We start from the raw sequence: 23,677 nt of genomic DNA on the forward strand, positions 1-23,677 counted from the left end.
GCTGGAGACATAGTCCCTTCATATGTACTCTTTGTTTGGTGGTTTAGTCCCTGGGAGCTCAGGGGATTCTGGTCTTATTAACAACATTTAATGATGGACACATGTCTAATATTCTACTATTAGCGCGCCCCCAACTCGCCAGCAAGAACGACGCTGCTACAGGATCCTTCTGCACACGTTTATTCAGTCCTATTTCTTCTTTCTCTATATCTCCCTTGTTTATATCTCCCCCTTGTTTCTATCTCCCCCCGAACCCTGGGCCTCTCACTCCTTTTATACTCTCTCTCATCCACGCACCGCAGGCCACACCCCCTCGCCAGTCACGAGGCTTCAGCTAATCAGGGCAGCAGGGACAAATCTCCACCAAATTGGATTCACCTGTATCCTGGTACACCTGCGCAGCACTCAAGATGTTTGTGTCTTATATGAGGAAGTCAGGTGCAAGTCATATGACTTAGCTGCAGTCTCTGGCACCTTTGGGACTGCCGCCACACCCGCTCCCCACAATTCCCCCTTTTTTCTTTTTTGGCAGAGAGAATGTCTGTAGATAGCCCCCAGCAGCCATGCCCCTTACCCGTCCTTGGGTGACAAACAGCATTGGTTTGATCCCTGTCTTAGGTTGGTGACATGCCCAGGGAGTCTTATCACTGACTACCTCTCTATCATGCCAAGCCACACCTGGGGAGATTGTGTTTTGCTTGCGGCAGGTGTATCAAAAGGCCAGGATGTTAATTAACTTATGGCCAGATCTTAATTGCTGCAAGCAAGCCTCATGGGTGAAGGTAGAGGTCTGATCCCCAGTGTGCAAGCATAGGGGCCCTACACAAAACCATCCCTTAGGCTCATCACCCAGAGAGGTCTTGGCCAGCTCCCGTGTCGTTTTTCCTGGGGGAAGGGAACTAGGACACTGAACCTTCATGCAATCAGACATACCTTCCACAGGATGCCAACAGCAAGCTATCCTCTGTGCAGTGCTTAGCCTCGCACCCCACGGCATAATGCAGCATAATTTCTTTTAGAGCGGCAAACCGAATCTGAGGAGATTGTCCCGCCTCCACTGCAGCAAAAGCCTACGCTACCATGGCGAAAGTGCGGGCCGCACACTCTGCACCGAACACATGTGCCAAACACAAAACACACACACTATAACAACCATACATCCCAGGGCTCTCATCCCCGCTCATCTTCCCTGAAGCAAGGGATAGATGGCCAGCGAGGCTATCTCTTTAAGGGAAATTCAGGGATCAAAAAGCATGGAAAAATTTGAATGTCATGTCGAGCTGGTATCGGCTTCTGCAATACCGAAAGGATCTCCCATCTCAGCTCCATCGTTTGTGCTTGTGGGACCATCCACCACATCCACAGGGGCAACTGGATCAGGAGCCTCATTCTTGCAGCGTCTCACCAATCTCTCCAGCACCCAAAGAGGTTCCATCTGGTCCTGTGGAAACACACAAACAGACCCTCTCGCCCACGTCAATACCAGATCTGGTCGATCCTCTCCAAATCTCCAGACAGAAGGTCCACCTACAGGTGGCTGCTGAGGAGGCATAGGGAGGCGGCACAAAAGCTAATTTGCCTTCCTCCTCCACCTCGGCTCTTTTATTTTGTCCTTTCTGTCCACCTGATAACACTGTGTCTCCTTTCTTTTTCCTTTTTCTTTTTAAGCCCTTTTCCTCTTCCGACATACTTTCTTGTTGCTCTGTAAGGATTTTCTGACCTGTCTTGACTGCCTCTACACACAGTTTCAAACAGTAACAGAGTCCATATATCAGAACAAACAAGACCAAAACTATCAGACCTACCCACAAAGGGTCAATGGAAGAAAAAAGCATAACTACACAGCGAGGATCTATTGATCACTACACTGAGGTTATCATAGTTCCTTAACTTGTCCCCAAACCGGGAACCTTAACTTATCCCAAAACCGTGAACCTTTAGTTACCTTGTACCTGCTTCCTGGCAACGTTATATTCGCCTCTATTTTATCCGAGGTCCTTCCCAAACTCCTGGGTTACTTTGTGCCTACTTCCTGGCAACTTTATGCTCACCTCTACTTTATCCGAGGTCCTTCCCAAACTCCTGGGGTCGCAAGTTTCACTCACCGTGAACTTACCCTGCTGGCAACCACTGACTGCTGAAAGTTCTGAACTCGGTGGGGGAGTCGGTTCCCCGTACGGGCCACCAATTGTCGCGCCTGCTCTCGACCAGCAAGAATGATGCGACCACCAGTCCTTCTAACAGCAGCTTATTCAGTCTTCATCTTTCTTCTTTCTCTTCATCAGTACCATTCCCCAGCTGAAGAGTTTTGAATCCACGCCGGATCCTTCTCAACAGTCTGTTTTACAGGAACCTTTATTAACTGCTCCTTCGCCGTGATGCAGTTCTGAATCCTCCCTGTAGCAGGGGGTCTTTGCTTGTGCGTGAAGATGTTTCTTGTCCCGGGTTTCGGCACCACTTGTCGAGCGCGCCCCCAACTCGCCAGCAAGAACGACGCTGCTACAGGATCCTTCTGCACACGTTTATTCAGTCCTATTTCTTCTTTCTCTATATCTCCCTTGTTTATATCTCCCCCTTGTTTCTATCTCCCCCCGAACCCTGGGCCTCTCACTCCTTTTATACTCTCTCTCATCCACGCACCGCAGGCCACACCCCCTCGCCAGTCACGAGGCTTCAGCTAATCAGGGCAGCAGGGACAAATCTCCACCAAATTGGATTCACCTGTATCCTGGTACACCTGCGCAGCACTCAAGATGTTTGTGTCTTATATGAGGAAGTCAGGTGCAAGTCATATGACTTAGCTGCAGTCTCTGGCACCTTTGGGACTGCCGCCACACCCGCTCCCCACAGTAGAAGCTCAAAAACAAACAAACTCTACAGTGGTTTTGTAGATATTTATTCTCGTTAATTTCTACATCAATTTTGCTGACTTGCATTTTGAATATATATTGTGATTATAGAGCTGCATTATGCGTTTCTGAGATTTGTGTGTGTATGTGAGTTAGTGTGTGTGTGTTTGGGTGTGTTGTGTGTGTGTGTGTCTGTGTGTGTGTGTGTATGTGTGTGTGTGTTTGTATGAGTGTGTTTCATCATTTATAATTTTTAATAAACTTTTATGGTTTTCTTGTATCTATAGAAAAAAATGGGTGAGTTTACATTTGAGTGAGTGGTGGACTTTCTGGCAGAAGTTTGGAAAGAATAGCAGTGATCAGAAAACACTGTGTAAATTTTAACATTTATATTTAATCACTTTTATTTTTTTTACAACTCAGTAATTTCGCTCCTCCAGGTCCATCCTCTGACAGTTCCTCTTCATACTTTTCCTTCTCCCTGTCTTCAATAGGATGCCCCCCTTCACAAGGTTTCCCAACTCTGTGGGGCTTCATGTATCACAAAACATAGGTACAACTTCTCCCACTGAGGCCAAAGCAAGCTGTCCTCTGCATATTTGTGTCAGGGCCCTTGGAATAGATCCTGTCTGATACTGGGATGGTGGCTCAGTGTCTGAAAGATCTCAGGAGTCTAGGTTTACATGTAATAAATAACAAGAAAATATACATCTTTGAAGTGTTTAACAAAGAATCTTCACAGTGTTTGAGTATGTAAACGTTACCTGTCAATCACAATGGGCATCTGTAAGTTATGAAAGGAAACCACAGAGGATACAGAGTAATCCCATACCCACATCTTTTTGATGGGGATTCTTGGCTCCTTTGTGACCCCTGCTGGTCATGAACTCACCTGGAGGTTAGATTTTCCATCTTTTACACTATAGCTGCCCAGGGTGACTTCAGCAGTAACACATCCTTGCAAGTAATGTGTTTGAATGGCACAAACGCAGGGAAAATTGGCTGTCCTTTACATTGAGACAGTGAATAATGTCTCAGACTCTGAATCTATGTTGTTAGTACATTATCATCAATGAAGCTCTTAAAGTCACCTGCTTTCCTATTGGGAGGGGAATTTAGCTCTAAGAGTTCTCATTTGTAATTAGGTGTAGAAGGGAAAGATCATCTACATGTGGAAAGGCAATGTGCCACTGCCCCTATGTGACTGATGTCCACAACTCTCTTTATGGTGGGCTGTGGCTAGCTGACAGGGGCCTGATGCCAGGAACAGACAAATCTACTACTGTCCCTATTGTATCTCAGTAGTTTCAAGCAAGCTCAACCTTAGAAGTTTCTTCTCATGGTCCACGGCCCAACAGAAAGTAATTTTCATTCAGTCCAAATATATAGAAGATCCAAGTCTAGATGCTATAAGTCTGTCTCTCTCTCTCTCTCTCTCTCTCTCTCTCTCTCTCTCTCTCTCTCTCTCTCTCTGTGTGTGTGTGTGTGTGTGTGTGTGTGTGTGTGTGTGTGTGTGTGTGTAGCCAACCAAGGAGAAAGGAGATACAGAGTTTGGAGTTTGCCAAATTGGTTTCCAGTACTTTTATTTTTTTTCCTTTTTCTTCTTTTTTTTTTAAAGATATCTTCTTTATATACATTTCAAATGCTATCCTAAAAGTTCCCTATACCCTCCGTCTGCCCTGCTCCCCTATCCATCCATCCACTCCTGCCTCTTGTGCCTGGCATTCCCCTCTATTGGGGCATATAAAGTTTTCAATAGCAAAGGGCCTCTCTCCCAGTCATGGCCCACTATGTCATCTTCTGCTACATATGCAGCTAGAGATATGAGCTCTGCGGGTACTGTTAGTTCATATTGTAGCTCCAGCTATAGGATTGCAGACTCCCTTCAGCTTCTTGGGTGCTTTCTCTAGCTTCTACATTGGGGGCCCTGTGATCCATTTTATAGATGACTCTGACCATTCACTTCTGTATTTGCCAGACACTGGCATAGCCTCATAAGAGACAGCTATAACAGAGTCCCTTCCAGAAAATTTTTCTGGAATTATGCAATAGTGTCTGGGTTTGGTCGCTGATTATGGGATGGATCCCTGGGTGTGGTCATCTCTGGATAGTTCACCATTTCATCTTAGCTCCAAACTTTGTCTCTGTGACCCCTTACATGGGTATTTTGTTCCCTATTTTTTTAAATTAGGTATTTCCTCATTTACATTACCAATACTATCCCAAAAGTCCCCCATACCCTCCCCCCCACTACCCTACCCCCACACTCCCACATTTTGGCCCTGGCGTTACACTGTACTGGGACATATAAAGTTTGCAAGTTCAATGGGCCTCTCTTTTCAGTGATAACCGACTAGGTTATCTTTTGATACATATGCAGCTAGAGTCAAGAGCTCCTGAGCACTGGTTAGTTCATAATGTTGTTACACCTATAGGGTTGCAGATCCCTTTAGCTCCTTGGGTATTTTCTCTAGCTCTTTCATTATGGGCCCTGTGATCCATCCAATAGCTGACTGTAAGCATCCACTTATGTGTTTGCTAGGCCCCTGCTTAGTCTCACTAAAGACAGTTATATCAGGGTCCTATCAGCAAAATCTTGCTAGTGTATGCAATAGTGTCAGTGTGTGGAGGCTGATTATGGGATCGATCCCTGGATATGGCAGCCTCTAGATGGTCCATCCTTTTGTCTCAGCTCCAAACTTTGTATCTGTAATTCCTTCCATGGGTGCTTTGTTCCCATTTCTAAGAAGGGGCAAAGTGTCCACACTTTGGTCTTTGTTCTTCTTCAGTTTCATGTGTTTTGCAAATTGTAACTTATATCTAGGGTATTCTAAGTTTCTGGGCTAATATCCACTTATCGGTGAGTACATATGATTTGAGTTCTTTTGTGATTGGGTTAACTCACTCAAGATGATGCACTCCAGGTCCAACCATTTGCCTAGAAATTTCATAAATTCATTCTTTTTAATAGCTGAGTAGTACTCCATTGTGTAAATGTACCATATTTTTTTATCCATTCTTCTGTTGAGGAGCATCTGGGTTCTTTCTAGCTTCTGGTTATTATAAATAAGGCTGCTATGAAGATAGTGGACCATGTTTCTTACTTACTAGTTGGAACATCTTCTGGATATATGCCTAGGAGAGGTATTGTGGGATCCTCCGGTAAGGCAAAAGACACAGTCAATAAGACAAAAAGGCCACCAACATATTGGGAAAGGATCTTTACCTATCCTAAATCAGATAGAGGACTAATATCCAATATACATAAAGAACTAAAGAAGGTGGACTCCAGAAAATCAAATAACCGCATTAAAAAATGGGGCTCAGAGCTAAACAAAGAATTCTCACCCAAGGAATACAGAATGGCAGAGAAGCACCTGAAAAAATGTTCAGCATCCTTAATCATCAGGGAAATGCAAATCAAAACAACCCTGAGATTCCACCTCACACCAGTTAGAATGGCTAAGATCAAAAATTCAGGTGACAGCAGATGCTGGAGAGGATGTGGAGAAAGAAGAACATTCCTCCACTGTTGGTGGGATTGCAAGCTTGTACAACCACTCAGGAAATCAGTCTGGCAGTTTCTCAGAAAATTGTTCCCTATTCTAAGGAGAAATAATGTAGCCACCCATTGGTCTTCCCTCTTCTTGACTTTCTTGTGTTTTGCAAACAGTATCTTGGGTGTTCTATGTTTCTGGGCTAATATCCACTTATGATTGAGTGCATATCTAATGACTTCTTCTTTGATCATTAAGGACGATTGCTCCAAGAATTTCATAAATCCATTGCTATTAATTGCTGAGTAGTATTTCATTGTGTAAATGTACCACCTTTTCTTTATCCATTCTTTTGCGAGGAACGTCTGGGTTATTTCCAGGTTCTGGCTATTATAAATATGGCTGCTATGAACATAGTGGAGCAGGTGTTCTTATTACCAGTTGGTACTTCTTCTGGGTATATGCCCAGGAGAGATATTGCTGGATATTCCGGTGGTATTATGTCCAATTTCATGAGGAACCTCCAGACTGACTTCCAGAGTGGGTGTACAAGCTTGCAATCCCACCAGCAGTGGAGGAGTGTTTCTCTTTCTCCACATCCTCATCTGCTGTCACCTGAATTTTTGATCTTAGCCATTCTGACTGCTGTGAAGGGGAATCTCAGGGTTGCTTTGATTTGCCTTTCCCTGATGATTAAGAATGTTGAACAGTTTTTGAGGTGCTTTTCAGCCATTCGGTATTCCTCAGTTGAAATTTCTTTGTTTAGCTCTGAACCCCATTTTTAATCGGGTTATTTGTAGTTCTGAAATCCAGCTTCTTGAACTCATTGTATATACTGGATATTTGTCCCCTATCAGATTTAGAATTGGTAAAAATCCTTTCCCAATCTGTTGGTGGCCTTTTTGTTTAATTGACAGTGTCTTTTGCCTTATAGAAGCTTTGCAATTTTATGAGGTCCCATTTGTCAATTCTTGATCTTACCTTGCAAGCCATCGCTATCATGTTTAGGAATTTTTCCTCTGTGCCCATGACTTCGAGGCTTTTCAATACTTTGTCCTCTATTAATTTCATTGTCTCTGATCTTATATGAAGGTCTTTGATCCTCTTAGACTTCAGCTTTCTACAAGAAGATAAGAATGGATCAATTAGCATGCTTCTACATTATAACCACCAGTTGTGCTAGCACCATTTATTGAAAATGCTGTCTTTTTTCCACTGGATGGCTTTAGCTCCCCTATCAAAGTTTAAGTGACCATAGAAGTGAGGATTTATTTCTGGGTGTTCAGTTCTATTGCATTGATCTACCTGTCTGTCAATGTACCAGTACCCTGTAATTTTAATCACAATTGCTCTGCAGTACAGCTTAATATCAGGCAAGGTGCTTCCACCAGACTTTGTTTTATTGTTGAGAATAGTTTTTGCAATCCTATTTTTTTTATTTTTCCAGATGAATTTGCAAATTGCCCTTTCTATCTCAGTGAATAATTCAGTTGGAATTTTGATTGGGATTCATTGAATCTATAGATTGTTTTTGGCAGTTTAGCCATTTTTACTATATTGATTCTGCCAATCCATTAGTATGGGAGTTCTTTTCAATTTCTGAGATTTATATCAAGCTACTTCATTGAAGTTGTTTATCAGATTTAGGAGTTCTCTGGTGGAATTTTTGGTGTCATATATATATATATATATATATATATATATATATATATAATCATATCATTTGCAAATAGTGATATTTTGACTTCTTCCTTTCCAATTTGTATCCCCTTGATGTCCTTTTGTTGTGAAATTGCTCTGTCTAGAACTTCAAGTACTATATTGAGTTGGTAGGGAGAAAGTGGACATCCTACTCTAGTCCTTGATTTTAATGGGGTTGCTTCGAGTTTCTCTCCATTTAGTTTGATGTTGGCTACTGATTTGCTCTAGATTTCTTTTATTATGTTTAGGTATGGGCCTTTAATTCCTGATCTTTCCAAAATCTTTTTCATGAAGGAGTACTGGATCTTGTCACATGCTTTCTCAGCATCTAATGAGAAGATCATGTGGTTTTTGTCTTTCAGTTTGTTTATATAGTGGATTACGTTGATGGGTTTCCTTATATTAAGCCATCCCTGCATCCCTGGAATGAAACCTACTTGGTCACAAGGTCACAATGGATGATTATTTTGATGTGTTCTTGGATTCGGGTTGGAGGATTTTATTGAGTATTTTTGTATCGATAATCATAAGGGAAATTAGTCTGAAATTCTCTTTCTTTGTTTGATCTTTGTGTGGTTTTGGTATCAGAGTGAGTGTGGCTTCATAAAATGAACTGGGTAGAGTACCTTCTGCTTCTATTTTGTGGAATAATTTGAGGAGAGTTGGAATTAGGTTTTCTTTGAAGGACTGAGAGAACTTTGCACTAAACCCATCTGGTCCTGGGCTTTTTTTGGCTGGGAGACTATTGATGACTGCTTCTATTTCTTTCGGGGAAAACGGGCTGTTTAGGTCATTAACCTGATCTTGATTTAGCTTTGGTACCTGGTATCTGTCTAGGAAGTTGTCCATTTCATCCAGGTTTTCTAGTTTTGTTGAGTATAGCCCTTTGTAGTAGGATCTGATGAGGTTTTGGATTTTCTCAGGTTCTGATGTTATGTCTCCCTTTTAATTTTTGATTTTGTTAATTAAGATACTGTCCATGGGCCCTCTAGGTAGTCTGGCTAAGGGTTTATCTATCTTATTGATTTTCTCAAAGAATGAGTTCCTGGTTTGGTTGATTCTTTGAATAGTTCTTTGTGTTTCCACTTTGTTGATTTCAGCCCTGAGTTTGATTATTTCCTGCCATCCACTCCTCTTGGCTGAATTTGCTTCTAGCTGTGCTGTCCGCTTGCTAGTGTATGCTCTGTCTAGTTCCTTTTTGGAGCCACTCAGGGCTATGAGATTTCCTCTCAGGACTGCCTTCATTGTGTGTCATAAATGTGGATATGTTGTGGTTTCATTTTCATTAAACTCTAAAAAGTCTTTAATTACTTTCTTTATTTCATCCTTGGCCAAGGAATCATTGAGTAGAGTGCTGTTCAGTTTCCATGTGAATGTTTGCTTTCTATTATTTAGGTTGCTATTGAAGATCAGCCTTAGTCCGTGGTGATCAGATAGGATGCATGAGATAATTTCAATATTTTTTATCTGTTGAGTCCTGTTTTGTGACCGAGCATATGGTCGATTTTAGAGAAGATACCATGTGGTGCTGAGAAGAAGGTACATCCTTTTGTTTTAGAATCAAATGTGTTGTAGATATCAATTGAATCCATTTGTTTCATAACCCCTGTTAGTGTCCATGTGTCTCTGTTTAGTTTCTGTTTCCAGAATCTGTCCATTGGTAAGAGTGGGGTGTTGAAGTCTCCCACAATTCTTGTTTGAGGTACAATGTTTGCTTTGAGATTTACTAAAGTTTCATTTATAAATGTGGCTGCCCTTGTATTTGAAGCATAGATATTCAGAATTGGAGTTCATCTTGGTAGATTTTACCCTTGATGAGTATGACGTGCCCTTCCTTGTTTTTTTGTTTTGTTTTGTTTTTTTGTTTTTGTTTTTGTTTATTTGTTTGTTTGTTTTTGATAACTTTGGGTTAGAAGTCAATTTTATGCGATATTAGAATGGCTACTCCAGCTTGTTTCTTCTGACCATTTGTTTGGAAATTTGTTTTCCAGCCTTTCACTCTGAGGTAGTGTCTATCCTTTTCTCTGAGGTGGGTTTCCTGTAAACAACAAAATGTTGTGTTCTTTTTTTGTAGCCAGTCTATCAGTCTATGTTGTTTTATTGGGGAATTAAGTCCATTAATGTTAAGAGAAATTAAAGAAAAGTTATTTTTTTTCCTGTTATTTTTGTTGTTAAAGTTGGTATTTTGTTCTTGCGGCTGTCTTCTTTTAGGTTTGTGGAAGAATTACTTTCTTGCTTTTTCTAGGGTGTAGTTTGTGTCCTTGTGTTGGTGTCTTCCCTTTATTATCCTTTGAAGGGCTGGATTTGTGGAAAGATATTGTGTGAATTTGGTTTTATCATGGAATATTTTGGTTTCTCCATCTATGGTAATTGAGAGTTTTGCTGGGTATAGTAGTCTAGGCTAGCATTTGTGCTCTCTTAGGGTCTGCATATCATCTGTCCAGGATCTTCTGGCTTTCATAGTCTGTTGTAAGAAGTCTGGCCTGATTCCAATAGGCCTGCCATTATATGTTACTTGACCTTTTTCCCTTACTGCTTTTAATAGTCTATATTTATTTAGTGCATTTGTTGTTATGATTATTATGTGTCAGGAGGAGTTTCATTTCTGGTCCAGTTTATTTGGAGTTCTGTAGTCTTCTTGTATGTTCATGGGCATCTCTTTCTTTAGGTTTGGGAAGTTTTCTTCTAAAATTTTGTTGAAGTTATTTTCTGACCCTTTAAGTTGAAAATCTTCATTCTCATCTACTCCTATTATCCGTAGGTTTGGTCTTCTCATTGTGTCCTGGATTTCCTGGAAGGTTTGAGTTAGGTTCTTTTTGCATTTTGCATTTTCTTTGATTGTTGTGCCCATGTTCTCTGTGGAATCTTCTGCACCTGAGATTCTCTCTTCCATCTCTTGTATTCTGTTGCTGATGTTGCCTTGCTTTGGTTTTTGTGTCCTAGATTTCCTAGATATTTGAGGTGTGTGTTGTGTGTTTGTGTGTTTGTGTGTGCATGTGTGTGTAGCCAACCCAGGAGAAAGAAGTTTGTTGTAGTCGACAACAAACTTGGAGGATCCCCATACCTCCAAGTCAGTTCTCAGGTGTGAGCGGTGGTCGCGATTCCCACCCAACCTACCAAATGAAAGACACACAATGTGAGTACTCCCCCACATTCTGACTCAGGAGAGGTGACACCCCAAATCAATCACGAGAATCAGTCTTGCTTCAAAGTGCGAGGGACATTTTATTTCAAGAGCACTCTCAGGCCCACAGTCATACACCACGTAGGGGTAGAGGACCATGGCGCCCCAAGTAGCTGGGTAAGTGGGTATTTAAAGGAAGACACTACAATTCAAGGATGTGGGTAGTGAATTGTTGAAAACTACCAAAAATACCATTTAAGAGTCAAGAGGAAGTGGAAAGTCAAGACCATTTTCTAGGAGCCTCTAACAATAGCACATTTGCATAGTGGGTTCCAGTAAGGGTCAGGGTGGGTCAGGGTGACTTTCTTTGAACAAACACTACCTGTGAAAGAAAATAAAATTTGAGACTTGTGATTCATGAAATTTATGTCAAATAGCCCAAAGAGTTGTTTGTGAGCTTTGAAACCTGGGGCGAGAACATAGCAGAATAGGCCAGGACATGCCAGGACAGGCCCATCGTTAAGACATTCCTGAGGCTGCTTGGCCATAAAGATAAAGAGAATGACATGTCCGATTGCCCTGGCACATCCTTATCTCCCACCCTTCTGATCTAAGTTAAATGTTATCTGCATGTATAGTCTGCTGATGTTTAAATTAACCAATCATGTGAAACCAAGCCAATTCCTCCCCCAGCCCCAGCCCCTTTTCTATAAAAAAAAAAAAAAAAAAAAAAAAACCTAGCTTCCAAGTCTCGTGGTCGAATCCATTGTCTCCTGCGTGAGAAACATTTTGACCCATAGCTCCGCCATTAACCTACCTTGTGTTTTTACATCAAGGTGATCTGTTCTGTTCGTGATTCTTGGGTGTACACGGAATTGGGAGTTTAGTGGCTGTTTCCCCACTAGGTTCTTTCACGTGAACCCAGGAAGCAGGTGGGTGGAGGAATGTCGATATCTGTTCTATGATTAGCATGCCTTGGAGTACTGAGTCACAAAAGTCACATTCTCATGCTTGGCCCTAATTTGTTTTTACATTATACTTTTTGAATACTAATGATGTAAATAGCCATTAAAAAGATTTCATGTCTTAATTATAACTTAGTCAGATGTTGATATGGAAGAAGGCAAATGAGAAAAATAATGACATGGATATGGAAAATGTTGGATCTTTACTCAAAATTGATATGAGTGTACTAGTATAGTATACTGACTTTGGAATTCTGTTTAAAATGTCAACAAAAAGAGTAAATAAATCTGTGCTGTGTCCCAGATCCATCCCTCCCAAGCATGTACTCAAATAACCATATATTATTACAGAAACTGTTACACATCCATGTTTATTGGCTCTCCATTTACAGAAGCTGGGAAATGAAACCCATTTACATTTGTAATAAAGGAAAAATAGGTATTGAAAATATTTGGTTTATAGACAAGGAAATATTCCTCAGTGAAAACAATGACATATTATGTGTATACATATGTGTAATAACATGAAAAATATTCTCAATGTACTCAACGAAGTCCATAGAAACAAATGATTCATGTTTTCATTTATGTGTGGTTCCAAGATTTGAATAATATACTATGATCAATCCTAACTCTCCTCTGTCCCTCTGGTTTCCCTTGGTATGTTCCAATATGTCTCTCTCACTATATCCTGACCACTTCTTTTTATTGGTTGTTTTATTTATTTACATATCAAATGTTATCTCCTTTCCCTGGTTCTCCTCCACAAATCCCCTATCCCATCACACCTGGCCCTGTTTCTATGATGTCTTCTCCCAACCCACATATCCACAACTGGCTCATCATTCTAGCATTCTCCTATGCTGGGTCATCAAGCCTTCACAGGACCAAGAGCCTCCTCTGCCATTCATGCCAGATAAGTTAATCCTCTGATACCTATGCAACTGGAGCCATGAGTCCCTCCATATGTACAATTTGTTTGGTGGTTTAGTACCCAGGAGCTCTGAGGATTCTGGTCTTATTAAACACAGTTAATGATAGACTCATATCTAACAGTAGAAGTCCAAAACAAAATGAACTCAACATGGCTTTGTAGATATTTACTTTCATTTTTTCTGCATTAATTTTGTTGCTCTTGTCTTTTGAACATATATATCCTGATTACAGAGTTGCATTTTTATGGGTTTATTAGTGTGTGTGTGTGTGTGTGTGTGTGTGTGTTTGTGTGTTTTATCTTTTTAAAGCACTTTTTATATGTTTTGTTTGTTTGTTTGTTTGTTTCTATAGATCAAACAAAAGAGTGTGTATTTGAGTGAGTGGAAAAAATTCTGGCAGAAGTTTGGAAAGAATATTAGTGATCAGGAAACATTGTATAAGTTTTAATACTTTTTAAAAATACTTTTATTTGTTGATAATTCAGTCATTGCCTCCTCTTGGTCCAACATCTAACAGTTCCTCTTCATATTTCTCTCCCCCCTGACCCCAACTTCAATAGGATGCCCCCCCTTCACAGGGTTTCCTGACACTCTGGTGCTTCAAGGATTGGATGCATCTTCTCCCTCTGAGGCCAAACCAAGGTGTCCTCTGCATATATGTGTCAGGGTCCTCAGACCAGCTCCTGTTTGATGCTTGGATGGTGGCCCAGTGACTGAAAGACTTCAGGAGTCTAGGTTTATATATAATAAGAAAATATAAACCTTTGAAGTGTTTAATACAGAATCTTCACAGTGTTTAAGGATGGAATCCTTACATGTCAACCACAATAGCTATGCATAAGTTAAGAAAGAAAACCACAGATGATACAGAGTAAACTCATACCCACACTTCTTTGCTGGGGATTCTTGGCTCCATTGTGATCCCTGCTGGTTATGATCTCACACATGGATGGATCACTGGGCTCCCAATGGAGGAGCTAGAGAAAGTACCCAAGGAGCTAAAGGGATCTGCAACCCTATAGGTGGAACAACATTATGAGCCAACCAGTACCCCGGAGCTCTTGACTCTAGCTGCATATATATCAAAAGATGGCCTAGTCGGCCATCACTGGAAAGAGAGGCCCATTGGACTTGCAAACTTTATATGCCCCAGTACAGGGGAACACCAGGGCCAAAAAGGGGGAGTGGGTGGGCAGGGGAGTGGGGGTGGGTGGGGGTGGGTGGATATGGGGGACTTTTGGTATAGCATTGGAAATGTAAATGAGTTAAATACCTAATAAAAATGGAAAAAAAAAAGAAAACCACAGATGATACAGAGTAAACCTATACCCACACCTCTTTGCTGGGGATTCTTGGCTCCATTGTGATCCCTGCTGGTTATGATCTCACCTGGAGGTAGATTTTCCATCATTTACACTGTAGTTACCCAGTGTGTAACATATCTTTGCAACTAATGTGCTTTCAGGGCTCAGATGCAGGGAGAATTAGCTCTCATTTAGAGGGGAATGACAACTGAAGTCTCAGACACTGAATCTATGTTGCTAATACGTTACCATCAATGAAGCTCTCAAAGTCACCGGTTTTTCTACTGGCAATGGAACCTAGCTCTAACAGTTTTCATTTGTAATTAGCTGTAAAAGGGAAAGATCATCTACATGTGGAGGGGCTTGGGGCCACTACCCCTATGTGAGTTATGTCCACAACTCTATTGTGGGCTGTGGCTACATGACAGAGGTCTGGCCTCAGGAACAGATAAAACTCCTACTGTCCCTTCTGTGTCCCTGCGGCTTCAAGCTGAGCTCAAACTTAGAGGCTTCTCATGGTCCACTGCCCAACAGAAAGTAATTCCCACTCAGTCCAAACATATACAAGATGCAAGTCTAGATATTTTAAGTCTATGTATGTACGTGTAAGTGTGTGCATTTGTAAGTGTATGTGTTTGTGTGTGTGTGTGTGTGTGTGTGTGTGTGTGTGTGTGTGTGTGTGTGTGTGTGTGTGTGTGGCCAACCCAGGAGAAGTTTGTTGTAGATAGCAAAGATGAAAAAAGTAGTTGGAGAGCTAAAAGCTGCTTCCATTAGCAATGGAAGTACAGAGATTAGAGTTTTTCAAACTGATTTCCAGTATTGCCTTGGAAATTATAGTTCAGTAATTGGATGTATCTCAGAAGAGACTTTGAACTTTGAATTTTCTTTTCCTTTTCTTGGATATTATATTTATTTGTATTTCAAATATTATCCCATTCCAGGTTTCCTTTCTGAAGTACCCATACCATCACCCCCACTCCCTGCCTCTCAGAGGGTGCCCCATCCACCCACACAGACCTGCCTTTCCACCCTGGATTGTCACTGAATTGTCACATTAAACCAACTCATGCCCAAGGGCCATTCCTCCCACTGGTGTTTAATAAGGACCTCCTCTGTCTCATATGTGGCTGGAACCATGGGTCCCTCCATGTGTATTATTTGGGTGGTAGTCCAGTTCCCAGGAGCATAGGGTGGGGTGTTCATACTGGTTGACACTGTAGCTCCCTCCCTGGGGCTACAAACACCCTTAGCTCCTTCAGTACCTTCTCTAACTCCTCTGTCAGGGACCCCTCACTCAGACCAGTGGTTGGCTGTGAGCATTTGCCTCTGCATTTTTTTAGATTCTGGCAGAGATTTTCAGGAGCCAGCCATATCAGGCTCTGATCAGCAAGATCTTCCCAGCATCTGCTATAGGTACTGGGTTAAACAACTGCATATGGGATGGATCTCCAGGTAGGACAGTCTCTGGATGGCCTTTCTATTTGTCTGTGCTCACATTTTGTCCACATAATTCATCCTGTGAGTATTCTGTACCATCTTCTAAGACACAGAGGCATCCACACTTTGGTCTTTATTCCTTAGATCCATATGGTCTGTGAATTGTGTCATAGATATTCTGAACTTTTGGGCGAATATCCACTTATCAATGAGTGCATACCATGTGTGCTTCTTTGTAACTAGATTATCTAACTTGGGATATTTTTTTACGTCCATACATTTGCCTAAAAATTTCATGAACTCAAAGTTTTTAATCGCTGAATAGAATTCCATTTTATAAATGTACAACATTTTGTTTATGCACTCCTCTGTTGAGGGACAACTGGGTTGTTTTCAACTTCTAGCTATTATGAATATAGCTTCTATGAAGGTATTCGTGCATGTGCCACTCAAAGACTCAAATGTTTGAACAAGCCTATGGGGGACAGGGAGTCAATGTGATGGTTTGTATATGTTTATCCCAGAATAGCACTATTTTAATGTGAGGTCCTGTTGGAATAGGTCTGACACACTGGGTGTGGTCTTTAAAACTCTCAGGTTCTTGGAAACCAGTATTCTGCTAGCACCCTTCAGATGAAGATGTAGAGCTCTCAGCTTTGCTTAAACCAAGCCTGTTTGGATTCTGTCATGCTCTCCTGCCTTGATGATACTGGACTGAACCTTTACACCTCTAAGTCAGTGCCAATTAAATGTTGTCCACTATAAACTTGCCTTAGTTGTTTATATATATATAAACAGCTATAGCTGCCCAGTGCGACTTCAGCAGTAACATATCCTTGCAACTAATGTGCTTGCAGGTCACAGATGCAGTGAAAATTGTCTCTCCTTTATATTGAGAGGGTGAATAATGTCTCAGACTCTGAATCTATGTTGTTAGTGCATTATCATCAATGAAGCTCTTAAAGTCATCTGCTTTCCTATTGGGAGTGGAATTTGGCTCTAAAAGTTCTCATTTATAATTAGGTGTAAAAGGGAAAGATCATCTATATGTAGAAGTGATATATGCCACTGCCTCTATGTGACTGATGTCCACAACTCTCTCTATGGTGGACTGTGGCTACATGACAGGGGCCTGGTATCAGGAACAGACAAAGCTCCTACTGTCCCTCTTGTGTCTCCAGAGTTTCAAACAAGCTCAATCTTAGAGGTTAATTCTCATGTTTCACATCCCAAAAGAAATTAATTCCCACTCAGACCAAAATGTATACAAGATCCAAGTCTAGATGCTATACTTTTGTTTGTGTGTGTGTGTGTGTGTGTGTGTGTGTGTGTGTGTGTGTGTGTGTGTAGCCATTCAAGGAGAAAGAAGTTTTTTTTGTAGTCAGCAATGATGAAATAAAAGTTGGAGAGCTATAGACTGCTTTCACATTAGCCATGGAGATACAGAATTTGGAGTTTGCCAACCTGGTTTCCAGTCTTTTTTTAAAAATATTTTCTTTATATACATTTCAAATGCTATCCTGAAATTTCCCTATACCCTCCCTCTACCCTGTTCCCCTACCCACCCATTTCTGCTTCCTGGCCCTGGCTTTCCCATCTATTGGGGCATATAAATTTTGTGCTACCAAGGGGCCAAATGATGGCCAACTAGGTCATCTTCTAATACATATGCATCTAGAGATATAAGCTCTGGGGTACTGGTTAGTTTATATTGTTGTTTCACCTATAGGGTTGCAGACACCCTTCAGCTCCTTGGTTGCTTTCTCTAGCTTCTCCATTGGGGGCCCTGTGTTCCATTTTATAGATGACTGTGAGCATCTGCTTCTGTATTTGCCAGGCACTGGCATACCCTCATATGAGACAGCTATATTATGGTCCCTTCAGCAAGACCTTTCTGGAATTGTGCAATAGTTTCTGGGTTTGATGGCTGATTATGGGATAGATACCCAGGTGGGGTCATCTCTGGATAATCCATCCTTTCATCTTAGCTACAAACTTTGTCTCTGTAACCACCTTACATAGGTATTTTGTTCCCTATTCTAAGGAGAAATGATGTATCCACCCATTGGTCTTCCCTCTTCTTGATTTTCTTGTGGTTTGAAAATAGTATCTTGGGTGTTCCATGTTTCTGGGCTAATATCTACTTATCTGTGAGTGCATATCTAATGACTTCTTTTGTGATTGGATTACCTCACTAAGGATGATATCCTCCAGGTACCTCCATTTGTCCAAGAATTCATAAATCCATTGTTATTAATTGCTGAGTAGTACTTCATTGTGTAAATGTACCACATTTCCTGTATCCATTCTTCTGCTGAGGTACATCTGGGTTCTTTCCAACTTCTGGCTACTATAAATAAGGCTGCTATGAACATAGTGGAGCAGGTGTTCTTATCAGATAGAACTTCATTGGCTATATGCCCAAGAGTGGTATTGCTGGATCTTCAGGTAGTATTATGTCCAATTTCCTGAGGAAAATACAGACTGACTTCCAAAGTGGTTGTACAAGCTTGCAATTTCAACCGGGAGTGGAGGAGTGTTTTTCTTTCTCCACATCCTTGCCAGCATCTGCTGTCACCTGAATTTTTGATTTTAGCCATTCTGACTGGTGTGAGGTGGAATTTAAGGGTTATTTTGATTTGCATTTCCCTGATGATTAAGGATGTTGAACATTTTTCAGGTGCTCCTCAGCCATTCAGTATTCCTCAGTTGAGAATTCTTAGTTTAGCTCTGAACCCTATTTTCAATGGGTTTATTTGAAGTTCTGGAGTCCAGCTTCTTGAGCTCTTTGTATATATTGGATATCAGTCCCCTATCAGATTTGGAGAACTTTGATCCACTTAGACTTGATCTTTCTACAAGAAGATAAGAATGGATCAATTCTCGTTATTCTACATGATAACCGCCAGTTTTGACAGCACCATTTGTAGAAAATGCTGTCTTTTTTTCCACTGGATGGTTTTAGCTCCCTTGTCAAAGATTAAGTGAAAATGGCTGTGAGGATTCGTTTCTGGGTCTTCACTTCTATTCCATTAATCTGCCTGTCTGTCAATGTACCAGTACCATGCAGTTTTTATCACAATTGCTCTGTAGTACAGCTTTAATGTCAGGCATGATGATTCCACCAGAGGTTCTTTTATTGTTGAGAATAGTTTTTGCAATCCTAAGGTTTTTTTTTTCCAGATGAATTTGCAAATTGCCCTTTCTATCTCAGTGAAGAATCGAGTTGGAGTTTTGATGGGGATTGCATTGAATCTATAGATTGCTTTTGGCAGGATAGCCATTTTTACTACATTGATTCTGCCAATCCATGAGCATGGGAGTTCATTCCAACTTCTGAGATCTTCCTCATTTTCTGTCTTCAGAGACTTGAAGTTCTTATCATACAGATCTTTCACTTCCTTAGTTAGACTCACACCAAGGTATTTTATATTATTTATGACTATTGATAAAGGTGTTGTTTCCCTAAATTCTTAATCAGTCTGTTTATCCTTTGTGTAAAGTAAGGCCATTGATTTGAGTTAATTTTATATCCAGCTACTGTACTGAGGATTAGGAACTCTCTGGTGGAATTTTTGGGGTCACATATATACAATCATATCATCTGTAAATAGTGATATTTTGACTTCTTCCTTTCCAATTTGTATCCCCTTGATGTCCTTTTGTTGTCGAATTGCTCTGGCTAGGACTTCAAGTACTATATTGAATAGGTAGGGAGAAAGTGGGCATCCTTGTCTAGTCTCTGATTTTAGTGGAGTTGCTTCGAGTTTCTGTCTGTTTAGTTTGATGTTGGCTCCTGGTTTGCTGTAGATTGCTTTTGGTATGTTTTGGAATGGACCTATAATTCCTGATCTTTCCAAAACTTTTATCATGAAAGGGTGTTGGAATTAGTCACATGCTTTCTCAGTATCTAACGAGATGATCATGTGGTTTTTGTCTTTGAGTTTGTTTATATAGAAGATTACTTTGATGGATTTCCATATATTAACCATCCCTGAATCCCTAGGATGAACACTACATGGTAAGGATGGATAATCATTTTGATGTGTTCTTGGATTCAGGTTGGGAGAATTTTATTGAGTATTTGTGTATCAATAATCATAAGGGAAATTGGTCTAAAATTCTCTTTCTTTGTTGTAGTCCACACACATACTTGTGCAGACTAGGCACTGAGGATCCTGGACCCAAGATGGTGCCCACAGGTGCCTGGTTTCCAGTCTTGCTTTGGAAATTAAAGTTAGGAAATTGGATGAATCTCAGAAGAGAATTTGAACTTTTTTTTCCTTCTCTTGGATGTTTATTGATTTATATTTCAAATAGTATCCACTTTCCAGTTTTCCATTCTGGAAGCCTCCATTGTATCAGCCCAATCCCTGCTGATAAGAGGGTGCTCCCCTGCCTCCCCACACCTGCCTTCCCACACCCCTGACATTCCACAGCATTGGGGCATTGAACAACCACAGAACCAAGGGCCATTCCTCCCACTGAGGTCCAACAAGGACATTCTCTGCCTCATATGTGGCTACAGACATAGGTCCCACCATGTGTATTATTTGGTTTTTGGTTCAGTCCCCAAGAGCTCTAGGGCTGAAGAGTTCTGGCTTGTTGAAACTGTAGTTCCCACCAGTGAGCAGCAAAACCCCTCACCTCCTTCAGTACCTACTCTACCTTCTCTGTCAAGGACACCTAGCTCAGGCAAGTGGTTGGCTGTGAGCATTTGTCTATGTATTTTCTAGATTCTGGCAGAGACCTTCAGAAGACAGCCATATCAGACTCTGATCAGCAAGAGGTTCCCAACATCAGCAATAGTGTCTGGGTTTTGCAACTGCATTTGGGATGCATCTCCAAGTAGGACAGTCTCAGGTTGGCCTTTCCTTTCGATTCTGCTTCACATTTTGTCCCCATAATTCCTCCTGTGAGTATTCTGTTCCCTCTTCTAAGAAGCATCCACACTTTGGACTTCCTTCTAGATGTTCATATGGTCTGTGAATTGTATCTTGGATATTCTGAACTTTTCAGCTAATATACACTTATCAGTGAGTACATACCATGTGTGTACTTTTGTGATAGGGTTACCTCACTCAAGATGATACTTTCAGATTCCATACATTTGCCTGCAAATGTCATGAAGTCCTTGTTTTTAATAGCTGAGTATTTCTCAATTATGTAAATGTACTTCATTTTCTGTATGCATTCCACTGTTGAGGGACATTTGGGTTATTTCCAGCTTCTACCTATCATGAATATGTTTTCTATGAATGTGTTGGAGCATGTGCTACCCAAGTACTCAAATGCTTAAACAAGCCTAAGGTGGCCAGGAAGTCAATGTGATAGTTTGTATGTGTTCAGCCCTGAATAGCCTTATTTTATAGTGAGGTCCTGTTGGAATAGGTCTGACACACTGGGTGTGGGCTTTAAAACTCTCAGGTTCTTGGAAGGCAGTATTTTGCTAGAACCCTTCAGATGACAATGTAGAGCTCTCAGCTCTGTTTGCACCATGCCTGCCTGGATACTGTCATGCTCTCCTGCCTTGATGATACTCAACTGAACGAATACACCTGTAAGTAAGCCCCAATTAAGTGGCATCCTTCATAAACTTGCCTTGGTCATGCTCTGTGTTCACAGCAGTAAAACTCTAAACATGACACGTGACACATATGAATAGTAAATACAGATTGCAGTAGTATTTACTGAAAAACACTCTTATTTCTAAACTTTGACTCAGAGTCTTCCTTTCCATCATTCCTATAATCATCCTCACTCCACCTTCACAGGACTGTTCAACTTGACAATGGCAGAAATGATGCAGCTCTGCATCCTGATATTAATACCTGTTATATTCTAAAAGCTTGGTACTTCTTGAAGACCACATAAGCTAGTTAGCAAAACACCTAAAACTCACTTAAAACTTAAGACTGTACTTTTCTACTCTGTTGCAGAATCTTGTGTTGCCTATGGCCTTGGTCCTGATGAGATGCTTCAAAACTTTACTAAAAAGTCTGGGTCCACATCAACCCCTACTATACCTAAGTTTACAAGGAAATTTGTGTTTCAGGAAGTTAAATGACCTGCTTCATTTACAAATTCTGGAGTTCTGAATAGGAAGTAATGACTTAATACTTTGAAAGGGCTTTTTCTTTGCTCAAAACTTGGTGGAATTTACACATTAAATTCATATTATGTTTTACTCCCAGCCAATCCAAAGTTCTAGTCTTTCACACAATACTAACATACTTTTATAATGCATAATCATAGTTTCCCTTTTTGTTGATTTATGAAAGAAGAAATATGTCAATGAAAGTGTTCACAGTTATCCATATTGACAAGGCATGGGGTACTCCAGGGACATCCTAATCAACAGCATGTAATTCATGGATGTCATTCTGCAAAGCTGAAAAAGCATAATATGTCTTAAAGAAATATACACAAAAAAACACTACTTAAATGACTGCATCTAAACAAAACTACAAGCTACACTTCTCTAAGTCTGGTCAGTTCCAAGGCAGCTTTCTGTACCTCCAGGGTTTCTGTCACACAAAGGATGTGGTTATAACAACTGAGTCTTGCACGGTAATAGACCGTAGAGTCCTCAGATGTCAGGCTGCAGAGCTCCATGTTGGCTGTGCTGGAGGACTTGTCTACAGTCAATGTTGCTTTGCCCTTGAACTTCTGGTTGTTGCTAGTATCACCATTGTAAGGAATAATAAGTAGAATCCACTAAAGGCTCTTTTCATGGCTCTGCTTCACCCAGTGCATGTAGTAGCCAGTAAATGAGTAACCAGAAGCCTGGCAGGATATCTTCACTGAAGCCCCAGGTTTCACCACCACAGTTCCAGGCTGCTTCAGCTGGACCTCAGAGTGGACACCTGTGAAGAGAAAGACAGAGTGTATATCAGTGACATCCCAGGCCATTTCTCTTCTTCAGATTTGGAACTTTTAAGTCCCTTACCTGCAGTTACTGACAGGAGGAAAAGAAAGACCAAGCTCCATTCCATGGATAGAGTCATTGTGTTCAGGATCTGTGGAGAGGACTCTGATCATAGGTTGTTTCCAGGGTGTTGACATCCCTGTTTTTGACCACCATAGACTTAGGTAGTTTGCATATTAATGAGCAGGGGACTTCTTACTTAAGAACCTAGTCCAACTGGAGAAGAGCTGGAGAGGAAGGACTGAAAGGTACATGGGTCAAGCAGCAGGACTATCCAAATCCAATAACTCCTTTAGGAAATATACCCCATACAAGTTCTATAAGCCCTGCACTGCTGGTACTCTTGTAATTACATGGACGAATCTTTCCATCAATATTTGGCCTATGTCTTTTGTTCTACTCTAGGGATATGTTCACATTTTGATTTACAGATAAGGATTTGTGAAGATGAAGATGGTTCTGAAGGACATAATGTTGATGATAATGATGGAAATATCCATTAGATAAGTGCAGTTTAAAAAGATTTAATGTCTTCAGTAGTACTCCGTCAGATGTTGATAAGGAAGAAGACAAATGAGAAAACTAATGACATGGATATGGAAATTGTTTAATCTTTACTCATTATTGATCTGAGTGCACTAATGCAGTATACTGACTTTGGAATTCTATTTGAAATTGTCACCAAAACACAGAAAATTAAACTGTGCTGTGTCCCAGCTGCATCTCTCCCAAACATCTACTCAAATAACTCTATATTATTACAAAGACAGTTACACATCCATGTTTATTGCTTCTTCATTCACTGAAACTGGGAAATGGAATCCATTAAATTTCCTAACAAAGGACAAATAAACACTGACATTGTCTGGCTTATAGACAATGAAATATTCCTCAGGGTAAACTCATGAACTTTATATGTATACTTCTCTGTAAGAAC

General features: G+C 40.8%; 1 pseudogene and 1 further gene; both read right to left on the reverse strand.

The window, feature by feature from the left end:
* Positions 1-23,677, reverse strand: part of Igh (immunoglobulin heavy chain complex) — a 2,751,187-nt gene that overhangs the window by 1,594,163 nt on the left and 1,133,347 nt on the right.
* Ighv1-35 (immunoglobulin heavy variable 1-35) lies at positions 22,372-22,667 on the reverse strand (annotated as a pseudogene). Its single transcript is given in 1 exon segment — positions 22,372-22,667. A coding segment is annotated over 1 exon segment (296 nt).

The sequence above is a fragment of the Mus musculus genome, chromosome 12 (assembly GCF_000001635.26).
Source record: "Mus musculus strain C57BL/6J chromosome 12, GRCm38.p6 C57BL/6J".
NCBI classification, from domain to species: Eukaryota; Metazoa; Chordata; class Mammalia; order Rodentia; family Muridae; genus Mus; species Mus musculus.